The 14,003-nt window shown below is 46.8% G+C and overlaps 1 protein-coding gene across 1 annotated transcript in view; it reads right to left on the bottom strand.

Annotated features, from left to right (window-relative positions):
- Positions 1-14,003, bottom strand: part of LOC119177799 (phospholipid-transporting ATPase ABCA3-like) — an 84,697-nt gene that overhangs the window by 8,987 nt on the left and 61,707 nt on the right. The window contains exon 23 of the mRNA XM_075867635.1: positions 8,296-8,454. Coding sequence (XP_075723750.1) covers positions 8,296-8,454 — 159 coding nt within the window. The remainder of the gene's footprint in view (positions 1-8,295; positions 8,455-14,003) is intronic.

The following is a 14,003-nucleotide window of genomic DNA, read 5'->3' on the forward strand; positions in this document are numbered from 1 at the left end:
TACCTCTGTCATGACATGTCTCACTTTTGTGTTATACCGATTCCTAGAAAAATGGATCAGCCATGCTTTTTGACGAAATTCTGATGAAAACCACCGAATAATGAAACCAAGGATTTTACAATCGCGTTAACGGTACTGTTTGAGGTGAACTTTATAGGTTGTGACAAAGATGCGGGAAAACATGTGGACGAAGAGACAACTTACTACCGACTGGGTGGAAAGTTGTCACTTGGCCGTTAGTGCTCTGTCCTCTTGTGTTGATCAGCTCAGCCCCTTTTTTTGTATTCCGTAATGCGCTACACCTGTTCAAGTACAAACAACCGACTTGCTCAAACTTTAACACTTGTGGACCGAGCTGGAACCTATGGATTACGCACCCAATGCTCTTATTCATTGTGTTACAGTGACACTTAGTGTGTTCGGGGGAGAGGGGTATAAATTTGCATGCACACCCTGGGAGTGTTGCCGCTCGCAGCCATGACGATGAGGTTGGGGCCCTAGTTTGCCAGCGTGCGTCACTTAGCAAGTGAAAATTTTATTGAATGGGCAGCCGACCTATCAATAAGGCTTCGCATTCTGCATCAAATCTGCTGAAACGCGACCCGCGCTATGACCCTCCTTAGCATCTTTATCTCCTATAGTTTCATTTTTATAAAGGTTGTGCCAAACGAAGAAACGAACGGAAGGCAAGCAGATTGGGCGAGTCAATGAGGTTTCATAATAAAAATTTCAAACCATACCTCAACACAGGAGACAGGAAAGAAGAAACACACAGGGCGCAGAAATTGCAACTCCGAGTTCACGTTGCATGTTCAGCGCCGTTTGTGTATCTTCTTTTCTGTCGCCTGGGTTAAATAGCTGCTTTATATTTTTATCACGGAATAAACGAACCATCCAAGTTATGCTCATTTATTCATCGCAAGAATCCCACTCCGGCAGAATTCAGGCCCACAGGTAGAATGGTAAATTTTAATGAAAGCTTGGCTACCCATTCGTAAAAATTATCACGGGATTCGATCCCTCAACCTACTATAGTCAGCACTCGAGCACCATGGAGGGTTTACAGACTGGATAGATGCGCACATTCTTTGCAAATTATTTATATTCATTGCCCTGATTCTGCCACCTTGCTTCTCACATTGCTTGGCAACATTGTGTGTGTCAAGTCATTCAGAACCAAGCGACGGAAGTGATGGAACCGACGTACCACTAAAGCGTCCGCATTCTGCAAGGCAACAAGCACACGTGTTTGGTCAGCGCTCAGTTGGTTGGCCGTGCGAATTTCCGCGCAATCTCAGTGTGCTTGCGGTGAGCGCCAAGTGTCGCACTGTGGGCGACGCATGAATACCTTTGGCAGTCAGCAATCGCAAAACACTCGCACCAAACGATTACCGCGGCTTGTACTGGCATGCTTTATGTTTCATTGACCCTACCAATGCAGAGTTAAACGCCATTATCTGCAAGTTTATGCATTCTTTTCATAGCGATCATAAACAGCTTTTTCCCATCCCCAAAGTTTTAGATCTGGCTTTTGTCCGACCGCTGCGGCTACACAATTGGGCCTTTAGGATTGCCTGGGCAGCAATGCCATCTAGCGACGGAATAAATAATCAAGAGAGCCCATAACTGAGCAGGTTGTAAAGGGGGTTTATTGAAGGACTGAGCAAGCGGGTGGTAGCTCTAAAGAAACGCAGGCGAACCCAGGTGACGGTGCTTGATCGCTGATCTCATGCCTCTTTCTTGTGTTATATAGCTGAGCTGATGGTATCAACGTCTTTCTTATTCACTACAATTACCCCCGGCGAAAATGTTGAAGCCATCCTGGCAATCTAACACGTGGGGACAAACGGGTCAAAGTAGGGCTTCAGATGGTTTACGTGAACGATATCACGTCCACGCCGACGACGTTCGCTCGGTGGCGTGGGGGGTTCAATGGCGTAGTTCACGGGTGAAGTACGCTCGACCACGCGGTAAGGACCATGATAATTAAAGAGTAGCTTGGGTGATACACCAGGGGCGCAGGGCGGTACATGAAGCCATACAAGTGCTCCAGGAACGAACGTTGGTGCAGAACGATGGTCGTCGTCACGGGTCTCCTTCTGGCGCTGTTGATCGGATGTAGTAAACCGCTTAGCTAGCTTGCGGCACTCTTCTGCGTAACGAGCGGCTTCCGAGACAGGCTTGCATTTGGAGGGATCTGGCGAGTATGGCAGTAAAGTGTCGATGGTGTGCGATGGTTGGCGACCGTACAGGAGAAAAACCGGGGAAAACCCGGTAGTGACTTGCGTAGCGGTGTTATACGCGTATGTCACAAATGAAAGAACGAGGTCCCAGTTTGTTTGATCAGAAGCGACATGCGTAGCGAGCAGGTCCCCCAGAGTACGGTTAAACCGCTCAGTCAAGCCGTTCGTCTGTGGGTGGTAGGCTGCACTCTTCTGGTGAACAATACGGCACTGTTGAAGAAGTGCTTGTATTACATCGGAGAGGAAAACACGCCCTCGGTCACTGAGGAGTTCTCGAGGAGGACCATGACGAAGCACAAAACGATTGAGTATGAAAGTTGCGACGTCCTGTGCTGCAGCTGTGGGGAGAGCAGCAGTTTCAGCGTACCATGTTGGATGATTCACTGCCACGATAGCCCATCGGTTGCCTGCCGTTGTTAATAGTAGTGGTCCGTAGAGGTCGATTCCTACACGGTTGAATGGGCGGTCTGGGCATGGAAGTGGCTGCAATGAACCTGTTGCAGGATGTGGCGGGCTTTTCCGCCGCTGACATTCGTGGCAGCCGCGAATGAACTGGCGGACGAAGGTAAACATTCCGCGCCAGTAATACCCTTTTCGTAGGCACTCGTGGGTCTTGAAAACACCAGCGTGAGCACATTGCGGGTCGGAATGAAACGACGCGCAGATGGTAGAGCGCAGCGTTCGGGAAATTATTAGTAGCCATTTCCTACCATCTGCTGAATAGTTGCGCCGGTACAAAACGCCATCCTGAATACTGAAGTGCGGAGTCTGGCGGCGAAGGGTTCGAGTGGTTGGAAGTATCGGTGCCTCGGATAACGCGTCAAGAAGCGAAGCGATCCATGGGTCATTGCGTTGTGCAGAAGAGATGGTGTCCTCGTCAAGAGCTGACAACGTGTTGTCCGAGGAAACAGATGCAATGTCCGGGGATAGGGGAAATCGTGACAGTGCATCAGCATCGGTATGCTTGTGGCCGGAACGATATACAACGCGAATGTCATATTCTTGAAGCCGAAGAGTCTAACGGGCAAGACGACCCGATGGGTCCTTAAGCGAAGATAACCAGCATAATGCGTGGTGGTCCGTTACTACATCGAAAGCACGGCCATAAAGGTATGGGCGGAACTTGACAAGCGCCCAAACTATCGCCAAGCATTCCTTCTCGGTGACGCTGTACTTTTATTCAGCCTTGGTGAGAGTTCTGCTGGCGTAGGCGACGACATACTCGGCGAATCCAGGCTTGCGTTGCGCGAGAATCGCACCGAGGCCGACACCACTGGCGTCGGTGTGGACCTCAGTTGCTGCCGTAGGATCGAAGTGACGCAGTATTGGTGGCGAAGTGAGGAGACGACGAAGGATACAGAAGGCTTGGTCACACTCAGAAGACCATGACGAAATATCAGTGGTGTTGCCTATAAGTTCGGTCAAAGGCGCAATGATAGAGGCGAAGTTGCGCACGAACCGGCGAAAGTAGGAGCATAACCCCACGAAGCTTCGTAACTGCTTCATAGTCGTTGATTTGGGGAAGTCGGCGACAGCACGTAACTTAGCCGGGTCTGGAAGTATACCGTCCTTTGATACAACGTGCCCAAGAATCGTAAGTTGCCGAGCAGCGAAGCGACACTTCTTGAGGTTGAGTTGGAGCTGAGCATTCTTCAGGCACGTGAGGACGTGTTTGAGGCGCTCGAGATGTGTTCCAAAGTCTGGCGCAAAGATGACAATATCGTCGAGATAGCAGAGACAGATTTGCCATTTTAAACCCTGAAGAACCGAGTCCATCATGCGCTCGAAGGTGGCAGGCGCACTGCAGAGGCCGAAGGGCATGACATTAAACTGATACAGACCGTCCGGTGTCATGAAGGTTGTTTTTGGTCGATCGGCATCTACAAAGAGGACCTGCCAGTGCGCTGTGCGCAAATGTAATGATGAAAAAAACTCGGCCCCTTGTAAAGTATCAAGGACATCGTCAATCCTGGGTAAAGGATACACGTCTTTTCGAGTGATCTTATTTAGGCGCCGGTAATCTACGCAGAAGCGAACGGAACCATCCTTTTTTTAACGAGCACTACAGGTGAGGCCCATGGACTTTGTGAAGGTTGAATGACACCGTGTTGCTGCGTATCGTTCACCTGTTCGGTAATAACTTGGCGTTCTGCCGCAGACACACGGTATGGTCGCTGTCGTAGTGGCGCATGGAAACCGGTATCGATGTAATGTAGAGTGGTAGAAGTGCGGCCAAGTGAAGGTTGAACAACATCGAAAGATTCATGGTACCGGTACAGCAGTTGGAGGAGTTCAGATAGTTCAGATGGTGACAGCTCGTCTGCGATTGCCGAATCGAACACTTTAGAAGCCTGTAGATCAGAGTGGTTAAGAGCACTGACGGCGGTGAGGTCACTTTGGGATGATTCTTGCGGCACGGTAAAAATTTGTCCGTTATCAATGGGCTGTACGCATTCAAGAGACTCCGCCTTTAAACAATTTGATGGTGTGCGGGAAGGGATTGGTAAGGCAGAGAGCACTGGCTCCATTAGAAATTGAGAGGGGTGAATAAGGGAACAGAAGTGGTTTCCGACTTAGAAAGAGGCTTGATGGCTCAAAAATTGCTACTTCATCACGCATGCCGTCGGAGACCACAGGGAGCAAAACAGCTGTTGTCGGTGGAATGTCAGTGTCCTCTTTGACAACTACCTTGTGCGCGGCTTGATTAGTGTGGTCGTAGGGCTGGTCGAACAACGGAAGCAGTTCAAGTGCGGAACGGGCACAATCTACAACGGCACGATTACGCGATAGGAAATCCCAGCCAAGTATGATGTCATGAGAGCACGAGGAAAGGACGATAAACTCAACAATGTATTGGTCCTCCGCATTTGTGAGTCGGGCAGTGCAGACGGCTATAGGTCGAACAGGTTCTCTATTTGCTGCACGTAAGGACATCATATCAAGTGGCGTGGTCACCTTTCGGAGCTTGCGGCAAAGTTTGGCGTCTATAACAGACACAGCGGCACCGGTATCCACAAGAGCGTATGCATGGGCGCCGTCTACAAAAACTTCGACGTTATTTGACGGCAAGGTGCGAGGACTTGAACATTTCGATAGCGCAGTTCTTGCCCCTTGAACTGCGACGGCTAGTTTCCCTCATTTTGAGGGGCTGGTGTGGGCGCATGGGTGACAAGGAGCATCGATTGGGTGAAGGTGAGCGACGAGACGAAGTTGCCGGATTGTCACGGGAAGACGTGTTTGAATGACGATCCGAACTTTCATAACCAAAAGGGGGTCAGTCCATGTAGTTTCTTTGTGGTTGGACGTCTGTGTAGGCGGGCACGCGACGACGGCAGTACCGGAAGATATGGCCAGGGCCGCCTCATGCAAAACAGATCGGCCGGTTATCGCGCGTTCGCCAGGCATTTGCAGCGAGGGGTGCCGCCCACGCGGCATACGGCTGAGTCGAGGCTGTGGTAGCGAGGGGAGGAGCCCATGCGACGCAAGACTGAATAGGAGCGGTGACATGCGGCAGTCCATTGAACGCCGAGGGCTGGTGTGGCTGCTGCCTCTTTACTGCGTCAGCATAAGTAAGAGGCGCAGCGACAACTTGCTGCTGAAAGGGCACTGGCATAGCCTCGGCAATCTGGTCCTGAAGTGTATGTCGGAGCATGGGAGCTAACGGTGTCGGTGGTCGCACTTGCTGCTGCTGCGGGGGCTCTTGGCGCTGACAAAACGGCAGGAGGGAAAGCTGACGTGCGACCTCCTCACGCACAAAGACTTTCATTTGTGCTAGAAGGCGGGAGTGGTCAGGTACAACGTCCAGTGCAGCGAGTGGTTGGTTAGGCTGAAATGGACGACGGGTGAGAGATCGTTGCAGTCGCAATTCGTCGTAGTTCTGGCACAGAGTTACCACTTCAGACACCATGCCAGGAGACTTCGCTAGGAGCATTTGAACGACGTCGTCATCAACGCCTTTCATAATGTGCTGGCTCTTGGCACTTTCGCTCATTGCGTCATCGACGTGCCTGCAGAGATCGAGTATATCTTCGATATAGGCGGTAAACGTTTCGCCAGGCTTTGTGCACGTGAGCGCAGGCGTTGTTCGGCGCGCAACTTCCGCACGGCAGGGCGACCGAAAACCGAGGATATTGCCTGCTTGAAAGTGGCCCAGTTTTCGAACTCGGATTCATGGTTTGTGTACCACATTTTCGCCACATTAGCCAAGTAAAAGTTGACGGTGCTCAACTTAGCAGCGTCATCCCACCTGTTTGGTCCACTGACTTTTTCGTAGGACGACAGCCAGTGCTCGACGTCCTGTTCTTCGGCGCCCTAAAAGATCGGGGGGTTTCGCTGGTGAAACGGGCTGGGGCAAGTAGCGGCCGCGAGAGGTGCTGTCTGTTGGGCAGCGTCAACTTGCATGGTCGACGGCAGGGTGCGGGATCGGAGTTCCAGGTTGTAGGTGATGCAGTTACCTAGCACGATCCACCAATTGTAAAGGGGGTTTACTGAAGGACTCAGCAAGCGGGTGGTAGCTCTAAAGGAACGCAGGCGAACCCAGGTGACGGTGCTTGATCGCCGATCTCGTGCCTTCTTCTTGTGTTGATGATAGCTGAGCTGATGATATCAACGCCTTTCTTATTCACTACAAGGTATACTTTATCGAAGCGGAATGGCGATTCCAGTTGGTCACCAACTGTGTCCGAATCTCAGATGACCTTGTCCGACGTCTAATTGGTACGTCTAATTCAATAAGGTTGAGAGCTGAGCTAGTTGGTAACTGATCATTATACCATATGGTTTAAAAGCCCACTTTTTTATGGGACAAAATTGACAAAAAAGACACCACACTTGTGGCGAATGTCGTGTCTTTTCTCTTTTCTCTCTCTAAAAAATGGCAGCATATCTACGGAGTGAATGATAGAGAGTGGGGCGAAGCATCCGTCCGTACATTCGTTCTTGCTTCCATCCGTTCATGCGTGCGTTTGTGTGGCCGCCCGTGCGTCCATCCGCCCGTCCGTGCGTGCGTCTGTTAGTGCATCCACACGTCCATCTGTGCGTCCGTCCATGCGTTCGTTCATGCTTCCCCTCCTGCGTCCGTCCATGCGTCTATCCGTCCATGCAGCCATCTGTGCGTCCGTCCATGCACCTGTCTGTGTGTCCGTTCGTCCACCTATTCAACACTCCTAGTACCATCATCTCGCATCTTCTCGTCATATATTCCTCATATAGAAGCACCGCCATCCAGCAGACATTCCAAGCACTGAACGAGAGGAGGCACACACACACTTTCTTACGGCTTGCGCTTCATGTCTACTTCCCACCTTTAACCACCTTGAGTTCATGGTATATACTAGTTCACTGTATTCATGGCACTACAGCCCAACGCTCACTAAACCTTTCTAAAACCAAAGAGGTTACGCCCGACGAGTATAATGTAGCAACCCTTTCTTGACAGATAGTGTTCAATGTACATGCCAATGGCTGCTAAGGGGAAATGAGAGAGAGGAGAATTCGGCTTTTAGTTAACGCGCACACTGCGAATTTTTTATTGTTCAAGAACGCACAAAAGAAATCTCCCACCGGCACCACCTTGGAGGTCGAAATGTAAGACTGGTTACACACTACTACTACTGCGACTACGAGGAACGAACAGGCGCCGTTATAAAGAGCTTCGCCCCTAAAAACGCACTACTTAACCATACCGTATAGTGGTACGTGTGTTGCGGCGTGGTCATCTTTCCATTGAGCGTTTGCTCTACGCCGCTTTCAAAGATTTCATACTCCGCGCTGCGGGATGTTGCGATAGTTCCGCTTTTTACCATATTTTACAGGACAAATAGAAAGTACTGCTTGGTTACGTTTCTTTTGGTGGGGCATTTCCATGCCTACTAGAACCTATTGTTAAACTAATCGAGTATTTCTACTATCAGGCCTGTGACAGGAGCGTCTCAGGAACGCAGAATCACTGCGACTACGACATGGTCAAAAATTGCCTGAGTTCACCTTTGACGCGACTGAACGCTACATTGTGCAGCTATGTGCAGCCAGATGCCCAGCGTCATCAACCTACCTCGTACACATTACGCACGACGGACACGCCACCAATGTATGCATCACCCTCCTGCGGCAGGATTTCGCCCGTCAGTATCTTGAAGGTGGTGGTCTTTCCAGCACCATTGACTCCGAGAAGGGCGAAGCACTCGCCCGAGCGCACGCTGAAGCTCAGGCCCTGCATCAGCGCAGATGACGTTCGAAATTGGTTTCATGCAGCAGTCCTTGTGAACATTCAATGCATATTCATACTATTTGTTCCCTTATTCAGTGCATAGCACCCTGACCTTGCAATTGCAGCGAGTATGAGTGTCCTAATGAAAAAAAAATTCTCACCTCACGTGCACGTTGCCTGACACAAGTATGAGGCTGTGAATGCAACGAAATTTTTTTATCACAGTTGACTTGTTCCTTGTTCAAGAAACCTTGCTCAACGAAAAGCCTTGTTCTTTTTACGTCCACCCATTCTAAGCTAGTCAAGTGAAGCATCGCTTTTTCCTGTCTAAAGGCAATTCTAACTGGCTCTTGTCACCGCCAGATAGAGTGCAGTTTCTCGCTCTAAGTTCACCGCCTTCAACAAGCAGGCTTTTCTAATCCCCAGCTAACTTCTATTGCCGAGGCTCTCCTAACGTCACTAAGATTGCCTGATAAGACACAAAGCAACAGCTAACTCAACAAGCCTCATTCTAGCAAGGCTGTTATTCTCCACGTACACGAAGTTTCCCAAAGGCTAAAGAAGGTCACTGGAAAAGGTGCTGGTTCCGGTGCGTGACACCACTGATCGTCTGCGCAGCGCATCGAATTGCGCGCGGCGGCGGCGGAGTATCATTGCGCATGCGCAGACCAGTGTCACGCGAATTTGGCTCAGCGAGACCATTGTACCTAACGCTACAAAATAGTGTAAGTGTTGCGTTCTGTGCACGCGACAAGCTCACTGGCCTATGTCGCAGGGTCAACAGTGAAGGACCTAAGAAAGAAGCAGGCACTAAGAAACACGCTATGTGCCATGTTGAATGTGTTTTATCAATTTTCTACAAGATATTATTTACTTGTGGACATTGGCCAAACAGGGCGATGCATGAATGATTGGTTCAGGGAGCACGCTAACTTTCTAAAAGGTTTCCTTCCCTGCCACTTGGCAGATCATTGTAATAGGTCTTGTTGTCAGCCAATTCTTGACAAGTGTTTGATCACGGGGGATATAAAAATCGGCGCGAGCACGAGATTAGTGAAGCCTTCTATATTCAACAACTTGGTGGTTCCTGTGTTAGCGTACCCTCTATTTTTCTTAACTGCTATGAAGTTAGTTATCTGGGGTCTACTTATATGACTGGTTGTTGATAAGGTAGGCCGTATGGTGCATGTATTCTGCTTATGGTGCGTGGTTATGAGCAGATTCTGTTTTATATATATTGCAGATAGTTTGCAGTAAACTTTGGTTGTTTGTTCAGGGCTCTGTTCTCGTCTCTTCTTTCCCTTCTTGTCGTTTGCGCTGTTAAGCACTTTCTTCGTCTACCACGCATTCAAGAACTTAGCCAAGATGTATTATATTTGCATTTTTTCTATTGTAATACTGCACTTTCTATGAGTGTCTGAGTTATGAATATTAACTACACAAAAGGTATGTTTCGAGGAAATAATATTATGAGACCTCTTAAGCTGCTAAACATTACAAGAAAGATTACAAATTTCACAGAATCGTCATTTTTGTCTATATTGAGATGTGATTTTCACTGTCGAGTGTTTCAAATAAATATGATTTTCAAACCTAAAAAGAAAGAGAAAAAAGAGGTATTTTCATATGCCAATTGTTATCATTACATATTTTTGTTTCAAGGAATAAAATAAGTTTTGAACTTTCCCATTGATGAAATTAAGGAGTTTCAAGGCGGCAGCTGTCGTATGACCAAATGGGAAGATAGGCGCCAATAGGAATGCTATAACAATATTTTCTTCCTTAAAACAAAAAACGTAATGATGGTATAGGAGAAGAACTGTTTTTTGCTTACAATTTATGTATAAAGGTAATTTTTAGTTGAGCCACCACATGGCGTAAATTGCATCCTAATGTGGACAAAAATTACGATTTTGTAGAATTTATGATTTTTTCTCATAAGGATTACCGACTTGAGAGATCTCAAATATTTTTTTCTCAAAATATACTTGGCGTAGAGTAAGTATTCACTACTCAGATATTCATACAAACGGCAGTACTTCAATAAAAAATTGCAAACATAACACATTTTGGATAAATTCTTAGAAGCATATGTGCCAGTATAATTGCAATAATATTAATGAGCTTCAAACACTTTACACAAGAATCTTTACTCAACATGTAGACAAAGTTTGGTATAGAACGTACTTTTAAAATAAATTTTTTCATAAACAACACCCAAACGACATTCCGGAAAGTTCCGAAGGCAACCACGCGACCAAACATTTTTTTCTCTCCGAAATAATCTACTGATTCACTGCTTTCAATACAGTTAATCAGCACAATAATTTTCGTAAGCATTTGAGATGGTCGCCAAAATGGCTGGGTTTTTGGCATAAAATCACCCTAACAGCTTGTCGTGAACACAGAAAAAGGTCCTATGCTTATTAAGCCCTTTATTTACCAAGAAATATATTGAAAGTGCCTCCTCACAGGCACTGTATAACGCTGCTTTTTTTCACAGTTCTAAGGCGGCTGCACGTGCTATTGTTGTTTACATGTGCAGCAGCGGCATTCATATCTAGTAGAACTCGCTGTTGGGATAGTTGGTGCATGTTTGCATTAAATATTAGTCAAATTTGCGCCAAAATGATGACCACACAAACAAAGAAAACACATAAACAGGATGGGCTCTCATTTGTAATTGTTTATTTCTTGAGGAAACAGGCTGATATAAACCCACTTTTCGCCAACGCATGTGCAACCTACTTGGGCCGTCCCTTACCTGATGACGCTATAGGACACATAAACGCTAGATACCGTGCTTGCAGCTCATACACGATGAGTGAAGTTTTGCTAACGCAATTGATACCCCGTTTCTTTTGTGAAAGCCCTTCGAAATTGCTCAGGGTGTGAATCCACATGAAGTGACATGCGCTCTTGAACGGGCACCGTCGTTATTCTTTGCCGTAAGGGCGTGTTCCCTCACTCGATCATTGACGCAGCGCCTCGTCGTCTGGCTAACATGTCTCTTTCTGCACGATAGGGGTATTTTGTAAACCACTTCAGTGCCAGACTACGTGAATAACCACGCATTCTTCTTTTTACAGCCTTTCAGCTGCTCAGCATGATTTCCAGCAATGCACCGGCACAACTATGCTAGTTTGTTTGGGGCACGACCTCCATCAGTACTTCATGCCGACTCGCCACCTTGTTAAGATCGTGTGTAAGAATATATGCTATATTAGGAATATATGGTACAAACAGCTGCTAGTGAGCACCCGTCCTGTCCATGTGTTTTCTTTGTGCGATCGTTGTTTCGTCGCGAAATTGACTATTCAATTCAGGCATTCATTTCTATTTACAGCACATGTTTAATGTCTGTAGCACAATATTACTTGCTATTTTCGTATTCATATTTGCATGTTCAAGAGAACAGCAGCCGCGCCACTTGTGTCAATTGGATACAATTTCCTAATTTTGCACAAAACCATTATGAAATGCCCAAGCAGCCTCAATTCTTTCTCAGTATTGTTAATTTTATCAAGAAACATAAAATCCATTATTCAACGTAAGCTTGTGCATCACCATCCAATTTATTAATGTGTGCAGTTTATTGTCCTAAAGCCACCATTTGATTACGAGACGCTTTAGGGGAGGGCTCCAGAAATGTCGGCCACCTGGGGTTCTTGTGCACCCAAATCTAAGCAAATGGGCCTACAGCATTTTCGCCTGCATGAAAAGTGCAGCTGAGTACCTTGGTGACTAAACCATCGAGGCGGGGTCATCATCATCCAATCTAATGCAGATGCTCCAACCGTAATTATAACTTTTATTTGACTATATTCTAACCTTACAGCAAAGAACAGTAGAGCGGTTTAAAAGAAAGTTCTCCCCCCCCCCCTTTCTATGACCTACATAACGCGTTTTAAGTCGCTTTTGCCAGAGTGCGCTTTCGGTCTGCGGGAAAGTGCTTTATGATTTGGAAGTGGCTACTAATACTCGCTGTCACAGGACACAAAATATTTTTCCCTATATTACTCTGCCATGCAGATACCATTCAATAACGAGTACTAGTATGAGTGCTGGCCGTCTTTCAGAGTGATTTATGAAGTTTTTGCAGCCTTAAGCAACAAAAAAATCGTATGACACTTTTTTTTTGCCACCTCCTTGAGCGCCACCTCCTTTACGAATATTAGGAATTTCTGGGTCGCCTGTCAAACAGTTTGACAAGCTCGGCAAATATTACTGCGAGTTTTACCCCCGTATTTTAGAACGTCCCTTCACTAAATGCTTCACCTTGACTTGAGAAAATTAATTCCAGCGCAGTCACTAGGCAGAGCAAGTCGCCCAATATCGGGGATAATCTGCAGCGATTCTCAAGAAACGTAGCGTCATTTTTAGACAAGCGGTGGTGCTGTGCTCGGATAGTTCAAGTGAAGGACGAGATTCGAGTCGAGGAGTGTTCGTAACGCGGGAGGTTAGCATCATTTGCACTGTGGGACAGTTCAATAGTGCTTTTATTGAAGTAGCTGCGCTCTCGTAAATTTTGAATGTATTAGCGGATATAAAATAATTTCTACATATAATTTTCTTTTTGTGTGATTCAGTCTAACTTGTTGTACTACTGTAAATTAGGAGCCCCACCGCGCTGGTCTAGGGGCTATGGTACTCGGCTGCTGACCCCCAGGTCGCGGGATCGAATCACGGCTGCGGTGGCTGCACTTGCGATGGAGACAGAAACGCTGTAGGTCTGTGTGCTCAGATTTGGGTGCACATTAAAGAACCCCAGGTGGTCAAAATTTCCGGAGCCCTCCAGTACGACGTTTCTCATAACCATATGGTAATTTTGGGACGCTAAACTGCACATATCAACCAATGCTGTAAATTTGGAATTTCAGGCTCAAAAATGATGCGTTTGCTTTTCCTGAAACCTGCTCCAAATTTAAATTTTTTCTCTGGAAAAGCAAGATATGATGCTCCAAAATATTGCTTCAGATGATAGCTTGGCTGCTCTACCTCTGCTAGCTGTAAGTGGTTAATTTTTCACCCCGCTTTTGTGTGTCAATTTTATGTTCCTTGATGTTTCATTGTTTCAGGGGGACATAATATGTGATGCGCTTGAAATTTTACATCTTTAATTCAATTATTCTGCATGGTTAGTATCTAGTGACACTGTTAAGCTATTGTAATTTTGCCTATTGTTTTCACTCCTTATTATTGTTTTTCCAGTATTCTGAATGTCTGAACACACAAGGTTTATTGTGAAATGGAAATGCCATTTTAAGACTGATTTGTCATTACGTTCATTAGACTACCACTAGCCATGCATAATCTGCATAACGCATGCCACAACTCATGCAAACTGTGGCGTATCAATGAGGCAATTGTAGTGTGCTATAATATCACGAGTGTTGAAGATTGGGCGAGTTGGTTAGTCGTACTTGAACTGGTTTAGCGCATTACGGGGAAGAAGAAATGGCCGAGCAGACCGACACAAGTGGACAGAGCGCTATGTCCTCTTGTGTCGGTTTGCTCGGCCGTTTCTTCTTCCCCGTCATGCACTATACCAG

The sequence above is a fragment of the Rhipicephalus microplus genome, chromosome 1, assembly GCF_043290135.1.
Source record: "Rhipicephalus microplus isolate Deutch F79 chromosome 1, USDA_Rmic, whole genome shotgun sequence".
Classification (NCBI taxonomy): Eukaryota; Metazoa; Arthropoda; class Arachnida; order Ixodida; family Ixodidae; genus Rhipicephalus; species Rhipicephalus microplus.